At 44.2% G+C, this 27,705-nt stretch overlaps 1 protein-coding gene across 1 annotated transcript in view; it reads left to right on the top strand.

Moving 5' to 3' along the window:
• Nucleotides 1-27,705, top strand: part of mical2b (microtubule associated monooxygenase, calponin and LIM domain containing 2b) — a 217,785-nt gene that overhangs the window by 39,476 nt on the left and 150,604 nt on the right. Inside the window, 1 exon segment of the mRNA XM_084315549.1 lies at nucleotides 14,287-14,700. Within this exon segment, the coding sequence (XP_084171675.1) occupies nucleotides 14,437-14,700 (264 nt within the window). The 5' untranslated portion in view covers nucleotides 14,287-14,436.

Below are 27,705 nucleotides of genomic sequence, written 5' to 3'. Positions count from 1 at the left end.
GGCAAGTGTATAACATATTTCAAACATGGGCAATTCAAAGTGATTTACATAAATAAAAGGAAGTATACAAAATAATACAAGTCAAAGTGTTTGTCATTATTGTGCTGCACTCAGAAATTCTATTTCAAATAGGGATGTCCGATATTATCGGCCTACCGATATTGGCATTAAAATGTGATATCGGAAAATATCTGTATCTGTTTTCAATCTTTATTTTTTTTTTAATTTTTTTTTTACATTTCTATAACCTTTATTTACCCAGGCAAGTAAGAACAAATTCTGATTTTATTTATTGTAAAAAGTATGCATAAAGAGATATGTAATGTTAATTACCTGACATTATTCCGTTTTTTGGGGGGGGAAACCCTGCATATATCGGTATCTGTTGATATTGGTATCGGAAATTAAGAGTTGGACAATATCGGTATATCGGTATCGGTAAAAAAGCCAATATCGAGCATCCCTAATTTCAAAGAAAGGCAGCGGTGAACATAAAGGTTTTTAGCCAGTTTTAAAAAATATTCAGAGTTTGGGAAGATGGAAGATTATTCCAGAAGTTTGTTCCAGCTATGTGCAGCATAATAACTGAATGCTGTTTCACCATGATTTGTTTGAACTCTTAAGAACAGTTAGGTTATCTGCTAACTGTTCTAACTGTTCTAAGAGCTCTACATGGTTCAAAGGGTGGAAGCGGGTCAGATATGTATTTAAGAATCTGTGTTTTCTAGTAAATTATGACATACTGGTAGGTGGTAGCCAATGCGGAGACATGGTGTATGTTCAGCTTTCATGGTTTCCTTACTATATAGTTGTCTTGTCTTTCATTTCTCATGTTATTTACCTCTGTACATCTTCTCCCGGCTGTGCTGTGTAGTGCTGTTGATTACAACAAAGATATCTCATCAGTAAGGCAAAAGAAAGGAAGCAAAATGATTTACTCCTGTTGTAATTTGTCTGTCTTCTTTTTCATCAGCATCATTTCATTCATCAAGCTGTAATTAACACAACACAAGGATTTAGTGTCCTCTGATTACCTCACTGGAGGACATTATAATTCAAACCCTCAAAATTAACTCTCAAAACTGTCAGAATAAATTAATGTGTTTACAGTTTGGGGATGTGTGTTAATATGTTCAGCATTGTGTTTTGCTGAAGTGCCCCCTTTTAAGAATTGTGGGTTTGTCTGCCTGTGCCTTTCAGTGGTTTTTGTGAGTTTGTCCAAATGTGTGTGAAGGAATGATTGTGTACAAATAGGATGCATTATTGTGTATACGTACACATACAGATACCCTCAATTTCCAAATCATAAACTGCAGTGTTCCAGTTGATTCGTACATCAGGGCTCTTGTTTCAGACCTAGTGGAAAGTGTTAAGTGTCTGTGTGAGAGTGAGTGAAAGAGTATCTGTGCTTAAGGTCCACTTGGGACAGGAGATGTCATGACTGTGGCAGTGAGAGTAATACTGATAGGCGTATAAAGATAGACACCCGATAGTGTGACGCTGACAGAGATATTATCTAGGATATGTTAAGCTTCAGATGCCTGACTGACTGGCCGGCTGGACAGTGGTGTGCAGGGTATGGAGTTCATAGGCCATCGTGTGAGTAACCTCTTAAGCAGACCCCCCATTTTGCAGAAAACTTAAGTGATTTGATTTTCATAACTTTTTTGCATAGCTTAGCTTTATACTTTATACTTATAGCACATGCATGAGTCCGGTCTCTTCTTGAAAGGTAACATTCAGTCGATAAAGAAAAATCACTGAGTGAGTGCTCATGTATTGGAGAAACAGAGGTTTGAACACTGAAATAAAAAAAGATTGTGTTGACCGGTCGCCAAATTCCTGTTTTTGGGTTCCAGATGAGAGGTAGGAGCTGGAAAACACAATGGTTCCATAGCCTGAAGTCATACAGTCAAAAGTTTATACAAATTATTATTTATTATTATATTAAAAAATGTAAATAAAAAATTACTTTTTTAATTTTTGTATGGCCAGGGAGCCGCAGCTGATTGGCTAAAGAGCCGCATGCGTTGCCGACCCCTGGACTAGCGACTGGTGATTCTGGGTCCAGGTGAGGGACTAGCGACTGGTGATTCTGGGTCCAGATGAGGGACTAGTGACTGGTGGTTCAGGGTCCAGGTGAGGGACTAGCGACTGGTGATAAATAAAATATATATATAATAATAATTATATTAGATTGTGAAAAAAACAGCCCCTGGTGGGCGCTCGTTAGTGGTTAACATACTGTACCATTGTATTCGTTCGGTACGGTACACACTGAAACGGTTCGGTATGGATACGTGTACCTTTACACCCCTAACAGATATACAGTACTGTTACATTTGTGACATACTGTAGAAGATATGCAAATATACAGTACTGTTAAACAGATCCTAACAGTAAATATATACATACAAGGGGAGGGAACTGTACATTAGGAGGGGGTGGGTGGGTTAGTAGGGTGTTCGGACATTTACGGGGGCCAGTTTCGAATTGCAGCCTCCCGTAGGTGCTCTTTGAGAGCGGTTTTGAAGGTGGGTAGGGATTCAATTTTTTTTACGGCTGTGGGTAGGGCGTTCCACATTGATGTGGCATAATTGCAAAACGTGTTTAGTCTCTTGTTTGAGCCGAATCTGGGTGTTCACTGACCTTTGGTAAGTACCCCGACATGTACATGGGTACCTTGTTGGTGTAGTAACTGGTGGTTCAGGCGAGGGACTAGCGGCTGGCTCATTCTCATGAAATCTTGATTTCAAAATTTCAAACATAATTTTTTTTAACAAACTTGCATCAACAAATTTCCTTTTCAAGCACTATAAGCCAGGTCTAGAGTATATGTGAATAATAATTAGAAAATATTTATTTACAATTTAACACCTTTTTGAACACATTTTCCAAAATAAGTCCTTCAAATTCGCATTACCGCAACGGTCTTAAAACTTCAAGACAATAAGAAAAGTGTATACATTTTCAAAGTTTTAAGAATTGATTAATTGATTATTAACAGGCATACCTGAAACTATGAAATAATATATATTTTTAAATAATCATTTTTAGAATAGTTTGTCATATTACTCTCATTACCGCAACACCTTCTGCAGTCGACAACCTAATTTTTGTGATATTTCATGGAAACCTGAATTTGTCTTAAAATGTCATTGTAAACATGAAAGCACATAACAAATAGATCATGGACATGCCTTTAGAATCAAATTATAATTGTTCACTAAATTCAATAAACATTAAATTAACAGCTGTTGTGATACATGGGTTTCGGAAATGAGATTAATGATTTCGGTAATGATAATAAGTATGCTAAGTGTTGCCAGACACAACTCGAGGCTTAAGAGCAAGGCTGTTGGTTATTCAAAGCAAACCACTTGGTGTGTCTGATTAGCCACAAACACCAAAGCAGAAAATTGGAAAGTTTCACCGCACCGTTTGGCTACAAAAAATCGACTTTAAACAGGACATTTTGGTCCATATGAATGGGAGAACATTCTAGAACATTTGTGATGTCACAGTATGATGTCATAATAGACATTCTAGAACATTTGTGTCACAGTATGCTGTCATAATAGGACATTCTAGAACATTTGTGGTGTCACAGTATGATGTCATAATATACCATTCTAGAACATTTGTGATGTCACAGTATGATGTCATAATAGACATTCTAGATAGAACATTTGTTATGTCACAGTATGATGTCATAATAGAACATTCTAGAACATTTGTGATGTCACAGTATGATGTCATAATAGAGGCATCACCCACACTTTCACAATTTCCCTGCACGGAATTGTCTAGTTTTACTTGCATCCCAAAATGTAGGTAACGCAACAAATTACATAATTATGAAAACCTCTAATTTACTGTCTTATTTGTCAAGTTAACACAGTGAACCTTTTTAATTAGAGATTATTTCAGGGCTTGCCAACTCTCACTGACTGCAGTTACTGGATGCTTTCATAAAATTGCAACTAAGGCATTTGCATATCCTGTCAATCAAATTAAGAAGAAAAATGCATTTGTTCAGCTCAACTCAACTTTATTCTGTTTAACAACATTCTGTTTAAAAATACAATAAGATGCAATCAATATACAGAATAATAACAAAAACAAACAAAACCTTTTTCATAGAACAATCACTGGTTCAGGTCATATACTTCAAAAAGTGCTATAAATACAAAAAAAACTCAAACAATCACACATAGGCCTGATAAGCAAAATGTGCAACTCTGAACCTTGCTTAGATAATACAATCCATATAGGCCTAAGATAAATGTGTATATTCTTGTTAAAAACAAGTAGGCCTGTACAAAATGAAATAAAAAACAAGGACACAATCATGACAAAATTGTTGTCATGTATAAAACATGCTTAGACCTGTAGAACCCCCCACCCCACAACACGCATTTACACACACTTCTTTGTGTATTTAGCCCAGATCTCAGCTGAAACACTAAAATGACGTGCAGAGGATGTGGCAGGTAGTGGCTCCGGGATGACACATTTGATGTCATCCAAGTAATACCACACTTTCTCTCCATCGAACCTCCGAGATGGAATGCAGAATTTGTTCTCTCCAGCACAATTCATCGTGTCAACTTCATATTGATCATCCACAATCTGTAAAGGACATAGGTAAAAGAAAAAGTACAAAACAGGACTCAGGATTTACCATTAACAAGTAACCTAGTGTCCATATCTAAAACTAGTTCTACATACCTGTGTGATGGTGCCAGGGAACAACTCTGCATCATACTCCACAAGGACCCACTTTCCCACGTCCAAAACAGGTCCTGGCTCTGCATTCTCCGTATCTGACTCCACATTCGCTCCTATGAAGGAGCACTCTTTTGGGAGAAAGCATCCACATGCACTGCCACAAAAGCAGGATACGTCCCGGGTCTGGATTACCCCTGGTTTTGTAGATGTCAGCTATACACAGAAATTAAACAATAAATGTATTAAAAAAGCATATGAATCAATCAAGTTAAGCCAACTTATGACAATTAATTAATTAATTAAAACACTTAACAGGAGCACTCATTCAAGGGTACTACGACTATGCTTGCTCCTCATGGTACCAAAGCACCTCAAAGGCACTAAAAACAAGATTACAAACATCACAAAACAAACTGGTCAGACTACTGCTTGACCTTACTCCTAGAACCCACCTCACCCCTGCCCACTTTGTCATTATGAATTGAAAATGGGGGACCCTGATGTAAACAAGACGAAAGTCTTTCTCTGGTCTGCATCCCCTTAACAATTGTGTGTATTGAGCTGTACTGTATTGTACCCATTCTACAACCTATTAATAAAGTTTTCAATCAATCAATCAATCAAACGTGTTCAACCTCATGTCACATTGACCTACCTGGTGAATCTTCATAGTCCCGGGCACGTCTGTATTCAGGGATGGAGGAATCAAATCCTGGGCCGAAATGATCTCCTCCTCTGTTACCATGTATAGCCTTACAGATGAGTGTGTTGCCAGTTGCTGATGCAGTGTGTTGGTGTCTGGGATGCTAGTTCCATAAGCAACAAGCCCGTCTGCTAGGTTCTTGAGTGCACCCCCTACCCCATCAGGGGCACCCTTGCCATGAGATGCCTCTGAGAAGTTCCAGGTGACATATTCAAACCCTCTCATGAAAGGCACTGTCGAGGCCGGATAGAACGCTGTCTTGTTGCGGTACTGGGAGGTGGGTCCATCTGAAATAAAATGGATGTGCTTCACTTCTGGATGTTCCTCCCGGATGGACTTGAGCACTGGATTAAGATGAGCCCACGTTGCAACAGCATCATGCTTTAGGGACGCTGACAGAGACGCAAACGACTCCACACGTCCCCCACTCAGGTATTTGACCCCAGTATGAAGCGTCACTTGCTGGTTCCCGCCACCAAAGTGGGTGTCTTTCACTTCCCTGGTGTACTTACAGCTGTAGTTCTCACTGTAATCAATGTGGACGGCCACCTCTCTCAGTAAGGTTCTCCTTGAGTGACTTCAGCCTCTGGAACTGGTGCTGGATGTTATACACATGAATGGCCAGTTTATTTACATGGTCCTTAGTGAGGTCAACAAGTTTGTCGATAGATGTGTGTGTCTTCTCCAGTGCTGTGTTTTTGACATTCGTCTCCTCCAGTGCACCATCTTTTCCCTTTTTTGTGATTTTACCTGTCCGGGTAACCCACTGGTCCCAGGACATTATGTTTCCCTTGGTTGATGGATCAATAGTTGTAGGGAAGGTTTTGCCTTGGCATTGAATGCACCTTCTGTACATGCATTCCACATCACTTGAGCTGCAGACACAGGACTCAACTATTTCAGTTGTGGATGGTGTGGCAACAATCCCAAGCTGGTGAAGCTTCTTGATTTTGAATAGGAAATTCTCGTGGATTTTGCAGGCACAGGTTTCTCTTTGGGAAACGTTGGGTCTCACGATCCAAAAGGGCTTCAGTCTGCAGAACTGAGCCCTTGAGAGTTTGTAGCGAGGGTGCTGACTGAGAAATGTAACATGTAGTCTCTCCATAGTGTCAGTCAGTGCCCTCTTCCTGAACACTTGTCCTTTCTTGCGGACTTCCCCTGTTTTGCCATTGATGACGGTTGAGTTGTCATCCTGGTGCAAGAAACGACTCACAACATGTCCCATCAATCGTCTCTGGCTGTTGTTGGGCAGGGTCTTGGGCTCTCTCCGGTGGGTGGCTCTCTTCTCAATGGTGCCTATCAAAGGTGCTGGTCCTTTTTTGTTTTTTTCTTGTAGCCTTCTAAGCTGCTTCGTTAGGTTAGAGTATTTTCGGGACTGGATTTCCAGTTGATCTTTTGTCGCCCTCAGTTTTGACCTCAGTGAGGTTATGGTTGCCTCCCTTTTTCTTCCTGCTTTGGGGGTGGAGGTCTGCTCTGGTGTTGGGCAGTTCAAAGGTGGCTCGGGAGGGCTTGGTACTACCTGGACATCCTGCATCCTCCTTTTTCTTCTTGCTTTGGGGGTGGACGTCTGCTCTGGTGTTGGGCAGTTTGATGGCAGTTCTGGGGGGCTTGGTGGTACCGGTAAGCCTACATCTTGCTCCAGTACCTGTGCGGCATCTGGCTCATTGATGGAGGGAGGGGTCAAATCCAAGATGGCATTCAGTGTTTTCTTTTTAGCATAATGCCTGTTCGAATTTTCTCTCCATTGTTTTTTTTCCCTTTCATATTGTTTGGAGGTAAGATCTTCCATTTTCTTGATCTTACCATTTTCCTTTCGTTTTTGATATCTAGAAATGAAAAGGAAGCATGCAATAAAATTAGGAAAAACATATATGGACAGACCCTACACTATGCACTGGATGGCTTATGTATGGTGTGTGTGTGTGTGTGTGGTGTGTGTGTGTGTTACAGTAGGGCCTGACTTTCTTAGAGTTAGAGTGTGTGTGCATATGTGTGTCCTACAGTAGGGTTCTCCCTGTGTGTGTGTGTGTGTGTGTGTGTGTCCTACAGTAGGGACTGAATGGCTTACAAAGTGTGAGTGTGTACACATCCTCTAGTAAGGGCCAGAAAGCTGGACATCCTATCAACTAAATGGCTTGTATGAGGCTTCCTATAAACTAGCATGTTTGCTAATGACTGCACCATTTCCAACCCCCCTAACCTCTCTCTCCTTCCTTCTGTACTCGTCCAGCAGGTCAGGGTTGTTGTAAACCTTTTCTCTGAATTTTGCTAGCCTAGCCTTTGCTAACGCTTTCTTTTTCTCAGTGGCTGACTGTCTGCAATGAAACAGGAAAGTTAGTAAATTACATCAAAATGAACTGTTGATGATACACATTTTGTAATTACAACGTTATGAACACTTAATGTTGAAGTGTTACCAATTATTACTATTTAATGACAAAGTTATGTGATGTGTTACCAAATTCTCATTGCCGAAAGAGAAGTTCTCATTACTGAAACACCCAGTAAAGTGTTGCGGTATATGAGAAGTGTGTTGCGGAGGATGAGAGGAGTTAGCATTTTTTTGCTAACAATGGAGAAGCCATGATGACATTGGCAAAAAAATGTCATGGTACATGTTAGGAACGTATTAACCTTTGTGTTGATCAAATATTGATGATCAAAACTTTTTTCAAACAAGTAATACTTCATGTTTCAGTAATGAGAAGCAATTTTGTCGTGTACAAGGGCTGAAGAGGTAAATTAGAACTTTTAAGTGTTAACCATTGAGGTGACTTCACTTACCTAGTAGCCATCTTCTAGCTTGTCTTCTTTGTGATGCATCATGGGACAATACAACTTTATTTAAAAAATACTGTAGTCTTAACAGGAAGGTGAAAACTGTTGCGGAGAATGAGAACTGCATCCATGGACATTATGTTTTCCACAAAAAAATCATTAATTTGTAAATTTAATTGTATAATTCATCATAATTTCCTTGATGACACAAATAAATAAACAATATTAATACAGTTTTAGAGAAACATTTTGAGTTTATTAAATATAAAATTAAGTCAATGTTCCATAAAAATCAATGTGGACGCATTGCAGTAATGAGAATTTAAGCACAAAATGTACTAAAATATTAAAATAATTAATTGTTATGAGTAAACTCATTGTACAAGAAGGAGCACATTTTTATCTTTAATATTATGTTTTGTTTACTTGAATAAATGCTAACCTTTATTTAGAAAAGATCACGGCCATGGTAAATCATTGATTTCATGAGAATGAGCCGGCTGGTGATTCTGGGTCCAGGCGAGGGACTAGCGGCTGGTGATTCTGGGTCCAGGCGAGGGACTAGCGGCTGGTGATTCTGGGTCCAGACTAGCGGCTGGTGATTCTGGGTCCAGGCGAGGGACTAGCGGCTGGTGATTCAGGGCGAGGGTTTCCCAGCCTTGAGGTCCTGGTCCCTCATATGAAAAGCTGGTTCTTGTGAAAATTCCTCATCACACTAAAATGACATGTTGCTATAGATCAGTGATAAACTACTGTATAAGAAGATTTCTGCACAGCAGGTGAAACAGACTCAAGCTGTTGTCATCATCTAAACAGCCTATTGCTTGATTAGCCATTCAGTCAGTCAACGGCTAGAATGAGCTAGAATATTCTTATGATTACCATCTCTAGCTTGGTCTTGTTGCTGTGTATAGTCGCATACCTTACCTGCAGTTATCCTGACATCAGGAGGAAAGGGGAAACCTGAAAACCTCGTAATTGTAGTTGACTTGAAAGAATGGGGAAGCTATTGTACTGTGACTAGAGTGTTTTTAGTTAGACGGCACCCACAGAAGTTGTCCCGATCACAACTTCCCCAGACACTGTGCACTGTGGGCTTACCTTAGTGCCACACAGACAATGGGTCCAGTCTGCTATGCAAATCTGGTGGATTTCAGCGTTGTTTTCTCTGTGTATGAACTACGAAGCACTGTGTGTTGGAGAGAGACGGCGACTGTGTGGTGAGTGTGTTAGAGGGAGAGACTGTGTTAGATAGACTGTGTGTTGGAGAGAGAGACTGTTTGTGTGGTGTGTGTTGGAGAGACTGTATTTGTGAGAGAGAGACTGTGTGTTTAGAGAGAGAGATACTGTGTTTGAGAGGGACTGTATTTGCCAGTGTTAGAGACGGACTAGTACTTGAGTAATTGTACTTCGTTACAATACTTAAGTACTGTTTTGGGGGATTTGTACTTTACTCAAGTATTATTAGGTTTGTATACTTGTACTTTTACTCAATTACATTTCAGAGAAAAGAAACATAGTTTTTACCCCTTACATTTAAAGATTTACAAAGATTTACGAAGTACAAACCTCACAGGTCCAACTATTTGAGTTAGTATATTTGTTTCTCTGGCCGAACTAACGTTATTAATCCTGCGGCCACACTTTATTATAAAATGCTGATTGGTCCTTGTGCACGATTAGAAAGCGGGGATCTTTGATTAAACACCTGCTATCAGAAGAATAGACAGTCAGAGTGAGGAGCTACAGAAGATGGCCACAAACGATAGTACGATACGAGTGATGAAGAGGATGAAACGGAAGATGTCATTGACCCGGAATAAAATTAATTTTTTTTTTACTTTTACTCTTTAGTACTTAACACTTTAAGTGCCGAAAACGTGTTTAGGCGTCCTTCCGCCGTAACTCGTCTTTAATATCAATATTTCAAAAATCTGTGATCGGAATCATATTTTCCATCCGCAGCCTTCACACACAGTTCTGAGCTCCTCTCAATCCTCTAGCGGTTCAAGAGCGCCATCTGGTGGCCGATCGGCAGAAGCGCCAAACAGGAAGTTATGTGGATGAAGTGCTGATCACCCATATTACTTCCGGGCACTCGCTATAGGTCCCGGGACTCCATCTTGATACACTGGACATCGATCGGTTGCAAATAACTCGATAAACAACATGATTTGGACGTATATAGTATTATACAACCTGGAAATGGACCGGGTATTTCGACATCCCATAATGGAAAACTGTCTACCCCACGCTGATCGCCCAACGGCCCGCGGAGACTGGGGTGAGTTTTAGCGTGTAATATTACCGTGTTCGACACTAACTGCTATGATGAACATTTGACCCACATTAGATGAATGGTATAATGCTGCCCACGGAATTATAAACGCCCCCTCGCCCATCCGGTCAACATCAGATGACGTGTAGTAACTTCTAGAAGTCCGTCCAGTTGGATTTTTTTATATCGCGCCGATTGCTATCAAACTGTATTTGATCATCAATATAATGCATTTGGGGCTATAAATCACGTTCTGGAGAAAGCTGCAGAAAGAGATGAAAACATACTTATACTTTAGATCATATTTTAGTATGAATATGTGAATGAAAAAGTTTAACGTTCATACACCCTGAACAATACATATAGGACATTGAATGGGCCCTAATAATGGCAATTTAGCAATAGAATTTAAAAAGTTATAGCCCTGCAAAGAAGGGGAACTTCTCCATAGACAAATAGAGCTGGCAAGGGATGGTATATCATGAATTTAGCCTTAGGCAATCAAAGTGTTAAGTACATTTAAAAGTAAACTTTTTTACTTTTACTAAAGTGTGTTTTTAGCCAGATACTCTGACTTTTACTTCAGTAAGATTTTGAGACGGTACCCATACTTTCAATTAAGTATAATTTCTGGGTACTTTTTACAGTCCTGGAGAGAGACTGTTAGAGGGCGAGTGTGTGTGTGACTGTGTGTGTGTGTGTGTGTGTGTGTTGGAGAGACTGTTTGTTAGAGAGACTGTGGTAGAGAGAGAGGGACTGTATTTGTGTGTTAGAGAGAGACTGTGTTAGAGAGAGAGAGAGTGACTGTTAGTGTTTATGTCATTAATGTACTTTGTATTTATGTGGACATAAAAGCATTTAAAGTGTGTGTGTGTGTTGGAGAGAGATAATGTGTGTGTTAAGAGAGAGCAAGGCTGTGTTTGTTAGAGGGAGACTGTGTGTTAGAGAGATACTGTTAGTTAGAGGGAGACTGTATTTGTGTGTTGGAGAGAGACTATATGGGCTAGATCCACAAGGAATGGATTGCACGGTGCTAGTTGCACCCTTACTTATTGAAAATGCATGGGGACCCTGATGTAAACAAGATGAGTCTTTCTCTGGTCTGCATCCCCTTAACAATTGTGTGTATTGAGCTGTACTGTACTGTACCCATTCTGCAATCTGTTAATAAAATTTGCATTCAATCAATCACCGTGCAGATTGATTGATTGAATGAAAACTTTATTAACAGATTGCAGAATGGGTACAATACAGTACGGCTCAATGCACACAATTGTTAAGGGGATGCAGACCAGAGAGAGACTTTCATCTTGTTTACATCAGGGTCCCCCATTTTCAATTCATAATGAATTGTAAGTAAGTAAGGGTGCAACTTGCACTGTGCAATCCATTCTTTGTGGATCTAGCCCATATATGTGTTTGTTAGAGGGAGACTGTGTGTTGGAGAGACTGTGTTGGAGAGAGAGACTGTTTGTGTGTGTGTGTTGGAGAGAGACTGTATTTGTGTGTGTTGGTTAGAGAGAGATACTGTGTTAGAGAGATAATGTGTGTTGGAGAGAGAGACTGTATTTGTGTGTGTTGGTTAGAGAGAGATACTGTGTTAGAGAGATAATGTGTGTTGGAGAGAGAGACTGTATTTGTGTGTGTTGGTTAGAGAGAGATACTGTGTTAGAGAGATAATGTGTGTTGGAGAGAGAGACTGTATTTGTGTGTGTTGGTTAGAGAGAGATACTGTGTTAGAGAGATAATGTGTGTTGGAGAGAGAGACTGTATTTGTGTGTGTTGGTTAGAGAGAGATACTGTGTTAGAGAGATAATGTGTGTTGGAGAGAGAGACTGTATTTGTGTGTGTTGGAGGAGAGAGACTGTGTTAGACTGTGTGTTGGAGAGACTGTGTGTGTGTGTGTGCTGTGTGTGTGTTGGAGAGACTGTGTGTGTGTGTGTGCTGTGTGTGTGTTAGAGAGACTGTGTGTGTGTGTGTGTTGGAGAGACTGTGTGTGTGTGTGTGTGTGCTGTGTGTGTGTTAGAGAGACTGTGTGTGTTAGAGAGACTGTGTGTGTGTGTTTGTTGGAGAGAGAGACACTGTGCAGCTACAGTATGTGCCCCAGTCTTGTTCCCCCGTGACTTCTTCTCAGCTGAACCCTTCCATGTGCACACTTTGTCGTAATCCCTTCAAACATTCATTAGGGTCGGAGGAGGAGGGAGAAAAAAAATCTTTGCTGTGAACAAAAAACAGTAGCTTACAGTAAGTGAATGATGTCTGTGTCTCTTCGCCAACTTGCTGTTGTTGGCTATAGTAGGGCTGGGCGATATGGAAAAAAATCATATCGCGATAACGATATGATAATTTTATTTTATTTCTCGATATCGATAATTATCGAATTGTTATAAGTATAAAAAAAATAAAAAATAAACAAAAAAAAACTTTTTTTATTTTTATTTTTTTAACAACAGATGTATGTTTATTTTGCAGCAATTCTTTGTCATTGCCGCCATCTTTAGTGTTACATCCCCTCACACTCCAGTTCTCAGGCTGCAGCTGGTTTAAAAGCTAAAGTAAACCGGCTTCTCTGCTGGCTGTGGCTCCAGGGGAGTTGAACAGTTCTGGCTCTGCTAGTTTCTTTTCTATCTTTTGGCGCTTTTTTGGTGGACGAACCACCGCACATGTGCACCGTGACTCGCGACTGGAGACTAGCTCTGCTAGCACACATAGCCTACTGTGTACAGACGGTTTCAAACTGTATTTTAAATTAGAAAGCAAACAAAATAAATGGACAAGAGAAAAAGAAATCTGAATTTGGTCAGTATTGTCATTTGGACAAGCAAAGCCATTACTTTAAGTTGCAGCAAGAAAGACAAGTCTGTCCACTGTCTCTGGTTTTAAAACTGCCCTGTTGCAGGTCAAAAAAAAAAAAAAAAAAACGATTTTTCGATTTTTTTTTTTCTTTTCGATATTCGATATCGATTATTAAAATATATCGCGATATTTATCGTTATCGTTATATCGCCCAGCCCTAGGCTATAGTGCCAAAGACTTACTGTGTGTGAACCAGTGACGCTCAGTGTGTGGAGATGCAGGCAGACACTCTGGTGTAGAGTGAGCTCACGGCCGAGGACCTTCATGTCAAATAAGATCACATTTTTTTAAATGTGAATGTTCTTTTAGCACCAAGTTAACTCTATTCGATCAAGTCTATCTGGTCTACGTATATTCAACCACAACTTTTAAACTGTTTTCAATGAATGATTTGCTCTGACCTTGAGTCGTGGGTTATTTACACCGAAGTACCTTGAGGACCACTGGCCTAAAACAATAATATGTATAGTATTATAAGACAATCGGCGTGTCTCTAGCCACTGCATATAGGCTAGACTCAGTGCTACGTGTGTCCCCCTGGCCACGTGGAGCAACAAGCCAACCTCTCTCTGGCCTATTTCCAGTGCAAGCAGCTACAGACATTCCTTCTGCTTGGAATGTGGCGTCTCTTTTGTTACTAGGATTTCTATCTTTTTACACAACACTGTACATGTGGGCTTTTTAAAATGGCTCAACATCATCTATGTCCCTCCCCTAAAGGATGAGGTTTTCAAAGTAGTGTACTGTATGCAGCATGTAATTATGGTTCCAAAGTCGATCCTGTTCATTAGGATAGGCATGTGTAAGATGTAGTGTCAACGCTTGCATGTGTCTAACCACACACACATTATGACTGGGGACGATCCCTTCATTACGCTCTTAATTTGGTCTCTGGTGTTTCTCTAAGGATTTGCATTGTTCTCTCTCTCCCCCATTTCAGATCCGACTGAGCATGAACTCGCGCCACCTCCTAGACGGGGCCAACGCGCAAACGTGACCTAAGGAGAGGACTGGAGGAGCAAGAGGGAGGGAGGAAGGAGTGCGAGAGAGAAAAGCAGAGGAGACCAAACGGAGTAAAACGCCAGAGAAGATGGGCGAGACGGAGGAAGAGCGCATGGCACAGGCCAGCCAGCTTTTTGAGAACTTTGTCAAGGCGTCCACCTGTAAAGGGACCCTCCAGGCCTTCAGTATTCTGTGCAGGCAGATGGAGCTCGACCCTCTGGACTACACCACCTTCTACAGCTCCCTGAAGACGGCGGTGTGCAACTGGAAGGCCAATTCTCTGTGGACCAAGCTGGACAAGAGGGCAGGACACAAGGAGTACAGCCAGGCTAAAGCCTGCCAGGGCACCAGGGTAAGGGAACCATGTGGAAGCCATGAATGTAGGGCTAGAACCTGCCAGGGCACCAGGGTTAAGGGAACCATGTGGAAGCCATGAATGTAGGGCTAGAACCTGCCAGGGCACCAGGGTAAGGGAACCATGTGGAAGCCATGAATGTAGGGCTAGAACCTGCCAGGGCACCAGGGTAAGGGAACCATGTGGAAGCCATGAATGTAGGGCTAGAACCTGCCAGGGCACCAGGGTTAAGGGAACCATGTGGAAGCCATGAATGTAGGGCTAGAACCTGCCAGGGCACCAGGGTAAGGGAACCATGTGGAAGCCATGAATGTAGGGCTAGAACCTGCCAGGGCACCAGGGTAAGGGAACCATGTGGAAGCCATGAATGTAGGGCTAGAACCTGCCAGGGCACCAGGGTAAGGGAACCATGTGGAAGCCATGAATGTAGGGCTAGAACCTGCCAGGGCACCAGGGTAAGGGAACCATGTGGAAGCTATTAATGTTGTGCTGAGATGGACATACAAGGGGTTGCAGGCGGTGCATCTGCACGCTTCTGGCCCCCGTGATGCCTTGACCACTCGCCTTCCCTCACCATCCATCATGTCTCCATCTACCAATGAACAAAAATGCCATAAAATCTAATTTTGAAGCAATTTAGAACTTGCTTTTAATCCACAGCATTAGAAAACCGAAGCAGAATGGAAGTCTTTATCAAGACTTTCTTTCAAAGTCTGACTCAAATTTGGGCTAGTTTACGGTCCAATTCCGAAATGAATGCGGGTCATTAGTTTTCTCCTTGTTAAAGGGGCACTTCACCAAAAAAAACAATGCAGGTTTTTATTTTGCACATAATCTCACACACATCCAAACACTCTAAACCGTTTTGCACACATTCATTTAGATTCAGTTATTGAGAGTAAATTAGTTTGAATATGGCCACCACTGATGTCATTGGGGACATTGAATCCTTGTTACAAAACCTCTCCCGAAGGCTAACCGGCACTGTCCGCTTCCATTCATTGTGCTGTGCTAGGCTAACGTGCAGCCAGATGGCTTTCTACTGAACGCACAGAGAGGAAACTGGTATCTATCTTCTTGTCTCTCTCTGGAGAAGACTGTACGCTAATTTCCCAAAATGTTGGCGTGTTCCTTTTTAAAGGGTTCACCATGGAGGTCAGTCGGGCTTCATGGTTTATTCATTCCAAGTTTACTGTACTACACTAGAGCATTTCCTACTGTGCATTTTGAAATAGTGTTTGCAAACAGGTCCAACATTGTTATATAACTGATTTAGTTGGAGCATTTAATGCAAATCTTTAGGAGGAGGAGGAGGAGAATCTGTAGGCCAATTGACATTTGCTGCACATGTGTGCAGCTAACTGGTTGGTCACTTTAAACCCTGCTGTCTGTAGGATGCAGACATTAATGATTGAACCGTGTGTCTACCAGGAACCAATGATGATTAGGTTAGTTGAATAAATGGTATACAAACGGACGCGTACACCTGTCCACAGGCGTCAACAGTGGAAAGAGGCCTGTATTATACTGAATCACATGGTGCCATTAGCCTGTCTTGTATTACTGTACAAGGGCCTTGTTTATACATACAAGAGGACTACTGTTGCATGGCAGGCTGTGATATACGATACGTGTGATATTAGCTTGTTTATGCTTCTGCATTTCACATCATATTATACTATGAGATGGGGTGGGGTGGGATGGGAGCGTATAGGGATAGCCCTGTGAAATGTACCACACCACAGCTGTGTGGTGTGACATACTGGAATCGAACCCACGGTACTGTATGTATGGTGTCCTGTGGAACCACCAGAGGTTTTGCAAACTGTTGGGTCTAGGGATGCTCGATATTGGCTTTTTTACCGATACCGATATTGTCCAACTCTTAATTTCAACCGATACCAACCGATACCGATATATGCAGGGTCCCCCCCCCCCAAAACGGAATAATTTCAGGTAATTAACATTACATATCTCTTGTTGTGGAATTAACACAATAAATAAAATCTGAATTTGTTCTTACTTGCTTGCCTGGGTAAATAAAGGTTATAGAAATGTAAAAAAAAAAAAGATAATATCGGACATCCCTTGTCTGAGTTGAACTAAACTGGTTCCATGTTAAAGGAAGAACAAAGAGCATTAGGCTGTAAAAAAAACATATTATAATTTATGATATAAACACTTGACACCCTCTGGGGTTGAGTTCATTGAGTTCATAAACTGCAGCCAAATTGCAGTTTAAATACTTTATCTTTTACATTTATCAACAAGGAAATTCCAGTAGTTGGTACTACGCACAATCGCCAATAAGAAATTGTTTTGTACTTTATCCCCTTTCTAGACTTGACCTGAGGTATACACAAACAACTATTGTTACCATTGCATGTGTTGGTGTATACAACTAAACACTAGTTATTGGTCTGTCAAGGAATTGATGCTGTGGTCTTGGTGTTGGGCTGTGTCTTATTGCCCATTTATGTCCCAAGTATTTCTGCGGCGTGTTTGGCATTGTGTTTGAACGACTCATGTCCCCAAGGAAAAGATAGGGACATGCCGGGGGGAAGGAGGCCAGACACTGCTGCACTAGAGGAAGATAGTGATGAGGAGAGAGAGGGACCACAAGACAAATGATCCCAGTTGAACTTTTTTAAGAAACGAGCTATTGAGGAACGAGATCAGCACTGTCACCAGTAGTAGGTGGATCATGCCCTATGTTTTCCCTGTTCTGCCCACTGAGTATAAACTGTTATGCCAGAACGCCAGATACATTGGCAAACCTTAACTTCCTTTCATTTTATTCTGCTGTTATACCGTCACGTTTTAGACTCGGATACGTGAAAGTTGTAATAAGATATTTAAAGATAAAAGAGATGAAACTGTGACCGTGGGGCCTATACGTACATAAAACCCCAAAAGTGGGTTGTGTGAACTATTGCCTCGCTACTGTATATTTAGTCCAGATGCCTCTGGCAATTCTTTGGTAATCCATTTTCATTGAAACTAAAGGAGCAGCAGAGAATGTTCTGACCTGGAAATGGGAGGTGGGCTGTAATAGGGGTGGTTCTGCTGTACAGCCAGACATTCCATGTGAAGCTTCTGGTTCCCCCCTCTCCATTCCATAGTCTGAGAGACATTCATAACATTTAGTTCCCCCCTCCCCATTCCATAGCCTGAGAGACATTCATAACATTTAGTTCTCCCCTCCCCATAGCCTGAGACATTCATAACATTTAGTTTTCCCCTCCCCATTCCATAGCCTGAGAACCATTCATAACATTTAGTTCTCCCCTCTCCATAGTCTGAGAGACATTCATAACATTTAGTTCTCCCCTCCCCATTCCATAGCCTGAGACATTCATAACATTTAGTTCTCCCGTCCCCATTCCATAGCCTGAGACATTCATAACATTTAGTTCTCCCCATTCCAGAGCCTGAGAGACATTCATAACATTTAGTTCTCCCCATTCCTTAGCCTGATACATTCATAACATTTAGTTCTCCCCTCCCCATTCCATAGCCTGAGACATTCATAACATTTAGTTCTCCCCATTCCATAGCCTGAGACATTCATAACATTTAGTTCTCCCCATTCTATAGCATGAGACATTCATAACATTTAGTTCTCTCCATTCCATAGCCTGAGACATTCATAACATTTAGTTCTCCCCTCCCCATTCCATAGCATGAGACATTCATAACATGTAGTTCCTTCTTCCCCATAGTCTGAGAGACATTCATAACATTTAGTTCTCCCCTCCCCATTCCAGAGCCTGAGACATTCATAACATTTAGTTATATAGCATTACTGGCAATCGCGTCTCGCTCTTCGCCATAATGAGACGCCGGACATGGTCACACTCCCCCTTCCTCTTTTTTTGTTTCCATCATGGACGCTGCAGTGCACTCCATGAACTAGTTGTTATGAAATGCAGAGAGAAATTAAACGATGTTGGGTTTTCGCCGGAGATTCACCAGCCCCTGGAATCTTCTCGGCACATCCTAACAGTGCATCGGGCCTGTCCTGGGTTTCCTCGTCTCGTGACAGCGGACCGAGGGACGTCGCGCGGTGGCTAGCTGTCGGGCTAGGTCGAGCACAGGTAGGGCCTGCGCTGCCAGGCATTAATGCTAGCTTTTGTGATGCTGCTCGTTGTCCCGTGAGACAGCCGAGTTGTGTATTGGCACGAGGGGCAGGATATTTGGGAAAACATGGTCGTCATGACTCTGTTTTGGGTGTTTTCCCAGCTATCCTAGTGCGCACGGCTAATGCTAATGCTACAATGCTGGGTCTCTGTTCTTGTTCCCCGCCGAGGGCTGTCTTTTCTAAAAGGTCTTCCCTCCTCTTAACCATTCATGCTGACGGTCAATCGGTGTCTACTGTTGGGAGTTTTGACGGCGGCATGTTTACCATTTCATGGGTGGATGGGCTGAGGCCTAGGGCTGGTGTGCTTTTTGTGAATCTATGAATTGTGTGCGGGACTGGTGTTTCTCTGGTCTGCATCCCTTTAACATTTGTGTGCAGTGTGTTAGTGGAGTTTTCGTTCATTTACCCCTTCAGGGCTCCCTCTCCGCAGAGGGACTTTGGTCTTTCCGCAGGAGTGCGGGCGGTATTTGACCTAGGCCCCACACCAACTCACACCGCGCAGCCAGAGGTGAGGGCGCGGCCTCGCCAGCGGCTGTGGCGAGGCCCTCAACCAGCGGCCATGTTTCCCCCGCCTGAGGTACCCTGGACACAAAGACAACAGGTGATTGCAAGGCCAGCAGCCTTGGCGGCCGAGGGATCGGCTACATTAGATGAGCACGCCCTAAAAAACCGTTGCCGTCTAGCTGTGTCTAGCTCGCTCTCCGGTCACTCCCCCCCCCCCCCAACACCAGCGGGATAAGGGCTCTGATTTGTTTCCTTTGGCTGCGGGCCGCGTGCCTTCAATGAAGCGCAAGCGGCCCCACGTTTCGCTTCTCATGGGGCCAGGGGCTGACACCCAGTTGCTGGCTAGGCCTTGGTCTGTCCGTGAGAATGTTGTGCTGTCAAGCGGCTCCCACGCCACACATTTTGCGTCTGTTTGGTGAGCCTGGTGTTGTCTGTCAACAATAAAGGTTGTCAGCGGGGGAGCTCGAGGCCCTTGGGGTCGCAGCGCGAGTTCCCCTAGCCCCGCCCTCGCCAGGCCGGGTATCACGTTAGTGCCTCCCACGGCCGGAAGACCGGCGGTGGTCAGGCAGGCGCACGTGATTTGGGTGGTAGTAATATCACTGCAGGGCTACGGTGTGTAGGAACCCACCCTATCGGGCAGTGTGGGGACCTCACGCCTTGTATGTCCAGCTGTAGAACAGTTCCTCAGCAATCCATGCCGGGGAGGTGTTCAGTGGGGGAGCTTTTGTCGCCCTGTGTGATGTCAGCTTCCCCCGTATCAAACCGGCCCTTTCTGTCGGGGTCCCCCCTCCGCGAGACACCCTGCTCGCGCAGTTGGCGGGTCCAGAGAGTTGAGAGAGTCAACAGCTTTAAGTACCTCGGAGCCTACATATCCGAGGACTTGACATGGACCACACACATTGACAGTGTTGTGAAGAAGGCACCACAACGCCTCTACTTCCTCAGGCGCCTAAGGAAGTTCCAAGTCAGTCAGAAGATCCTTAAGAACTTCTACTCATGTACAATAGAGAGCATCCTGACTGGCAACATCACCTCCTGGTTTGGGAATAGCACTGCACAAGACCGAAGCAGACTACAAAGAGTGACACGTTCAGCCAAACGCACAATTGGAGGGGGGCTCCCCACCCTCCAGAACATTTACAACAAGCGGTGCAGGGGCAAGGCTAAGAGAATCATTAAATACTCCAGTCACCCGAACAACTGCCTCTTTGAACTGCTGCGGTCAGGCAAGCGATACCGGAGTCTCAAGGCGAGCACAGAAAGACTCAGAAGAAGCTTCTATCCCCAGGCCATCAGGCTGCTCAACGAACAATGAACACTACACAACAACAACCATCAAACGCACATAGCACACACATCCACACGCACACACTCACTTTAAACAAACACACTGTAGCACCCACTCCCCACACTTTATAGCACACACTCACTTTAAACAAACACACTGTAGCACCCACTCCCCACACTTTATATTTATTGATGAAGGATTGCACTACAACTCGTACACCTTACTGTAAATTGTACCTAAACTGTACCTCATCCCATTTCTGCTTTGCACTATATAGTATTGTACATTAGTACACTGCATAGTATTGTATATTATATGGTAACTCAGTTACGTCTATTCTGCATCGAACATTGTACATATGTCTATACTGAACACTGTGACCTCATTTTCTACTTCTAATTTACAATGCTATACTATGTTATTTGATACTATCTTGTCTAGCACAGTCTCTGGAGCGTAACAGTAAGAAGCATTTTGTATGAAAGTATTCTGTACTTCTGCATGACAACTATTAAAGAAACTTGAAACTTGAGAAACTCCAGGGTTGGCAACGCACAGCGGGTGGGACCGGGCCGCCTATCTACGGTTCCTGGCGCACCAGCGCCAAGTGGCGGTGGGTGCGCTTGGGATTATCATCACATATGGCTATAGCAGTGCCATATGTCGAGGTGGATGGAGAGAACGCTGAGGCGGGGAATTGTGTTTACACAACCCCACCCGTTTTCAGGTTTGGCACAGACCCTATTGTGGGGTCAACAGCGGTGACAGCTCTGGCCGACGAGATCCAATCTCTGTGGGCGAAGCAAGCCATCGTCGTGGTCCCAAAGGAGGACGCGATGCGTGGCGTTTCCTCCCGGTATTCTCTGGTGCCCGAGAAATCGGGGGGGGGGGGGGGGGGGGGGGGGGGGGTGTGTGTGTGTCAGACCCATACTGGACCTGTCCATGGAAGGTTCCGAATTTTGTTAGACGCTGCCAGGTGGGGGCCTGGTTCTCCTACATAGACCTGTAGGATGCGTGTTCGCATCCCGATCTTCCATCCTAGGGCTTACCTATGCTTCCTTTGCAGGGCTTAGCGTACAAGTACCAGAGGCTGCTGTTTGGCTATTCTCTGGCTCCCTGCATCTTCACAAAGTGTGTGTAGACCGCACTGGGGCCTCTGCGTCGTCGGGCGTTACGAAGTGTATTCTGCCCTGGACGACGTTCTGGTCCTTGGCCGGTCAGCGTGTATAACTTCCGCAACGGATTTAGTTGGATTTCGGTTTCCGGGTTCGCCTGATTGGCCGCGACGGCCACGTGACACGCCGCGGCACACCCCCGCGGCAGCGGCAAGGCGTCGCTACACGCTGCTGTGTTTCACTGCCGCTTTCCCACTTCAACGCCAGAGCAATATTGTCGCGCCATCTTCAGTGCACAGACGCGCTGCTGTTTATGAGAGAGCGTAGATTTCAGTGTGTCGGACCAACGCAGTAGGGGGCAGCTGCCATGCTGCCCGGTCTGCGCTACATTCAATGTGTTGGGATTGAAGGCATGTTTTGGTCAGGACGGACAACACGACGTCAGCGTTGTATATTGTCAGACAGGGTGGAGTGCGCTCCCCCCGTCTGCACCGGGCGCGGTTCGGGCGCTGGCTATGGGCGTTCTCCATCTGCTCTGCCTGAGGGCTCTCCACATCCCCGGCAGGGTGAATGTGGGTGCAGGTGTGATGTTGCGGGGCGGTCCTCACCCTGACGAGTGGGGATTACGTCCAGACATAGTCGGGCAGGTCTGGGACCGATTCCGTGGCCGTCCGGGATTCGCTTTGTACGCTTTCCCTCCCTTACACCCGATAGCTCAGCTGTTGGGGCGGGTACGTCGGGAGCGCGGGACTTGGTCCTGGTCGTGCCGGGCCGGGGCTCAGCTGTGTGGTCCCCGGCCCTGATTCAGCTCTGTGTGGCCCCGCCGTGGCCTGTTCCGTGGTCACCGCGGGCCCTCTCTCAGGCGTATGGTCGAGTGTGGGGGCGGAACGCTGTTCAGCCACCCTCTCGTGGGACGTTCCTGCTTGGCGCTCGGCATCTCAAGCCGGTGGAACGTTTCTCTGTCTCCGATTTGGGACCTCCAACTGGTCCTCGGCCGGTTGTCTGAGGCCCCGTTGAGCCTCTTGAGCAGGCGCCGTTGGAGCAGCTGTCTTCAAGATTGCGTTCCTGCTGGCCGTCACCTCCGCTGAGCGCGTGGGTGAGCTGTGTGCTCTCTCGGTGCGGCCTGAGTGCCTGTCTATTCGGGCCAATAGCTGTGCGACTCTGAGGCCTAATCCAGTCTTCGTGCCAAAGAATATCCGGAGCTTTTTTCGCTTCGGGGATATTGTGATTCAGGCGTTTCATCCGCCTCCTCACGCTAGTGGGTTAGAGGCGAGCCTTCATCTGTCGTGTCCTGTCCGTGCTTGGGGATTTACCTCAGTCGGACTCGGGATCTCGGGGCTGCCGATCAACTTTTTGTTTGTTACGGTGGCCCTCACGCTGGTAAGTCACTGTCCAAGCAGCGCCTGTCGCATTGGCTGTGCGAGGGTATTGCCCTTTGCTACACGTTGGCTGGACAGGCCCCCCCTGTGGGTGTCAGGGCGCACTCCACTCGTGGGGTGGCGGCCTCTGCCGCCTTGTTAGGGGGGGCCTCGGTGGAGGACATCTGTGCTGCGGCCTCCTGGTCCTCCCCGGGTCCTTTTGTTAAGTTTTACCTCATGGACATGACTGGGGGTTCTGTTTCTCAGGCGGTTCTGAGGTCTGGGACCTCCCCTGCGTCCCGCCTATTGGTGGGTTAGCAGGGGTGTGTGGGTGTGTGCTACACGTGGTCCCGCCTGTACTGTGCGTTTTTAGGGGTCTCTGGTTACCTCTTTTTCGCACTTTGGTGGAGTTGACTGCCGCCCCCCCTTCACTAGGACGGGCGGGTGGACGGGACTCCCCTCCCCCTGGTAGTAGGGCTTGCGGGTCCTCAGGGGGTACACTTGTCGGGCCACGCGTCTGCTCTGCCCCATATCTCATTATAGCGAAGAGCGAGACGCGATTGCCAGTAATGCTATATAACGAAAGGTTATTCTATAACCTAGTTATATGAATACTGGCTGAGCGTCTCGCTCTTAGCGCCCTGAGGTCCGTTGGTTGGGTTTTCGTTGTTGGAAACTTTTTTTCTGAGGAAGGGGGAGTGTGACCATCTTATAGGAGGACGCCGGGGCGTGGCCTGGTCAGGTCCATGGGTGCATTTGTTTTGTTCATGAGCACAGTAGGTGCTGGAGATGAGAGATATCTCATTATGGCGAAGAGCGAGACGCTCAGCCAGTATTCATATAACTAGGTTATAGGATAACCTTTCGTTCTCCCCTCCCCATTCCATAGCCTGAGACATTCATAACATTTAGTTCTCCCCTCCCCATTCCATAGCCCGAGATTTTTTTTTAATTTGATTTTAAATCTTTATTTCGAACATGTAAATACAAACGATATAAAAACAACAAATCATTGATCTCTAGCAATGGAATGGAAGCAAATTAAATAATAAATAAATAAACCAAAACATAACTCAATTTACATCGAAAAGGAGTAGGAAGAAGTATACACTTATTTATTACATGGCGTTTTCACATTCGCCTAAATGCTTGCTTGTGATTGGTCAATAGCCCCCCGACAGCGGTCATTATCAGACAATAATGACCGCTGTGGGACAATAATGACCGATGTGCGCAGCTGTTCGCAATCAAGCCCCACTGACACACACTGTTTCAGTGCAATTAGACACTGCCGGTGTTCTGCTGCCGGCGATGACAGGGGGCGGAGCGACGAGCGGAGCCAGAACGCAGCCAGAACCAGTGTTGCGAGTCGATGTAAAATGAATTGGGTATATTGTTAGTAAGTTAGCCATGTAATAAGCGGGATAATGTATAGCTATACTCGATCATTGTCGCAAAATAATTGACCTTCACTGACGTTTAAAACACCTCGCCGAGGCGGCTCGGTATTTTAAACTCTGTCGGTCAATTATTTTGCGACAATGACCTCGTAGCTATACATTATCCCTTACTTAATCCTACCCATTTTCCACTACTCAAATGAATGTACTAATTTAAAACCTTACAAAACAAATGTATATAATGCAAAACAAAAAAAACGTATTATATATATGTAAAACATGAAAGAAATAAAATTAAAATGTAAACCCCCGTGAATGTCAAATCCCTTCCTCATCCCTGTACCTCGTGACAATTATTTCTTTATAAATCAGTTTGAATTGTCTCATGTTTGGACATTGCTTTAGCACCACATTCAGACTGTTCCACAGTTTCACTCCACATAGGGAAATGCAGTGTCTTCTCCTGGTAGTGCGTACACTAAGAACTTTTAAATTGAGTTCTCCCCTCAGATTATAACCCCCCTCTATATCAAAGAACAGTTCTTGAATGTTTCCTGGAAGTACATTACCTTTTGCTTTATACATTAATTGTGCTGTTTTTAAATTCCACAAGATCATTTAACTTTAATGTTTTTGACTTTAAAAATATGTTTGTGTGATCACGATTACCTGCAAACATTCATAACATTTAGTTCTCCCCATTCCATAGCCTGAGCCATTCCATATATAATGTTTAGTTCTCCCCATTCCATAGCCTGAGCCATTCCATATATAATGTTTAGTTCTCCCCATTCCATAGCCTGAGCCATTCCATATATAATGTTTAGTTCTCCCCATTCCATAGCCTGAGCCATTCCATATAGAATGTTTAGTTCTCCCCTCCCCATTCCATAGCCTGAGATGTTATATAACATTTATCTCCATATATAACGTTAGCCCCATTCCATAGCCTGCTACTAGACATTCATATATAACGTTCAGCTCCTTCATCCCCATTCTGTGAGCTGATGGTTTCTATTTTTCTTCCGTCTCTCTTCCCCTCCCTCCCTCCTTCCCTCCTACTCCAGAGGTGGATAATGTGTACGTATGTGTGTCAGCTAGTTGGAGGCCAGATGTATATATGTCTGCTTCTTAGCAGAGCTTGGGCCAAGTTAGATTTTTTTAATGCATTCATTTGTTTATGCACTTGGCAATATTGTACCATTACCTAACACATTTCCATTAATAAGTTCAAGTTCAAGTTTCTTTATTAGTTGTCATACAGAAGTATAGAATACTTTTATACAAAATGCTTCTTTCTGTTACGCTCCAGAGACTGTGCTAGGCAAAAATAGATGAGTATAAAATAAGTATAGCAAGTATAAAATGGAAGTCAAGTACGTAGACAAATGTTCAGTATATACATATATACATACAATGCTCTATGTAGAGTAGAAGTAACTGAGTTACCATACAATATACTATACAGTGCAAAGGATGAGGTACAATTTAGGTAAAATTTACAGTAAGGTGTAATGAGGTATGGGTTGTAGTGCAAATTCTTTACCAATAAATATAAAGTGTGCTTAGGTGTTCTAAAGTGGTTAAAGTGGGTGCTGCAGTGAGTTGTATGTTTAAAGTGAGTGTGTGGATGTGTGTGCTGTGAGTGCATTTGATGGTTGTTACATAGTGTTATTGTTCATTGAGCATCCTGATGGCCTGGGGATAGAAGCTTCTTCTGAGTCTCTCTGTGCTTGCCATGAGACTCCGATATCGCTTGCCTGACCGCAGCAGTTCAAAGAGGCAGTTGTTTGGGTGGCTTGAGTCTTTGATCATTCTCTTAGCCTTGCCCATGCACCGCTTGTTGTAAATGCCCTGGAGAGTGGGAAGCCCCCCTCCAATTGTGCGTTCGGCTGTACGGGCCACTCTCTGTAGTCTGCTACGGTCTTGTGCGGTGCTATTCCCAAACCAGGAGGTGATATTACCAGTCAGTATGCTCTCTATTGTGCATGAGTAGAAGTTCTTAAGGATCTTCTGACTGACTTGGAACTTCCTTAGGCGCCTGAGGAAGTAGAGGCGTTGCCGTGCCTTCTTCACAACACTGTCAATGTGTGTGGTCCATGTCAAGTCCTCGGATATGTGGACTCCGAGGTACCTAAAACTGTTCACTCTCTCAACCGGTGCCCCGTCGATGCTGAGGGGGCTGTAGTCCCTGACCCCCGACCTCCTAAAGTCCACAATCATCTCCTTTTGTTTTGCTGACGTTCAGGGAGAGGCTGTTCTCTTGACACCATCCCACTAGAACCTTGACCTCCTCCAGGTAGGCCCTCATCGTTTGCATAGATCAGGCCCCCCACTACTGTGTCGTCAGCAAATTTGATGATTGTGTTGTTGTACCGCTGTGCCACACAGTCATGTGTGTACACTACAGGGAGTAGAGAAGGGGACTCGGAACACAGCCCTGGGGGGCCCCTATGTTGAGAGTGATGGATGAGGAGGTGCAGTTGCCTGCTCTCACCACCTGGGGTCTGCCCGTCAGGAAGTCCAAGACCCACTGGCAGAGGTCATGGTTCAAGCCCAGATCCCTGAGCTTGGCTATGAGTTTGGAGGAGACTATGGTATTGAATGCTGAGCTGTAGTCGATGAACAGCATTCTCACATAGTTCCCCTGCCTCTTGTCCAGGTGTGATGCTGCTGTGTGCAGCACATGGGCTATGGCATCCTCTGTGGACCTGTTGGGGCGGTATGCAAATTGCAGGGGGTCCAGGTTGATGGGGAGGGAGGAGCAGATGTAGCCCTTTACTAGCTTCTCAAAGCACTTCATGGCTATGGAGGTGAGAGCTACAGGGCGGTAGTCGTTGAGGCAAGCAGGCTTGGATTTTTTAGGTAATAATAATAATTAATAATAATTCTCTATTTGCGTATACTTGGGTATGCAGTCAGTCACATTCAGTAAAATTGGCCGACTACTTGGATATTTGTCTTGCTCAGACAGTTGAGGATAATACCTTGTCTAATAACGATGTGATTTCTGTACTGAACGTTGGCCTGCAGTATTTATTTTAAAGCAGGGGGGATTTTTATGTACTGTTTAGCTTGAGTCTCTGTTGCTTGACTTGGATGCTATTTTACTTAATTGTATTGCCTACAGCAACTTTAGTCGAACATTTCAAGTGTCACCAGTCTTACCTCTGTCTAAAGTGTGATGGGAATTTAT

Source organism: Notolepis coatsorum (assembly GCF_963971535.1).
Source record: "Notolepis coatsorum genome assembly, chromosome: 6".
Classification (NCBI taxonomy): domain Eukaryota; kingdom Metazoa; phylum Chordata; class Actinopteri; order Aulopiformes; family Paralepididae; genus Notolepis; species Notolepis coatsorum.
The sequence above is the reverse complement of the archived record's forward strand: the minus strand, read 5'-3'. Positions and strand labels throughout refer to the sequence as shown.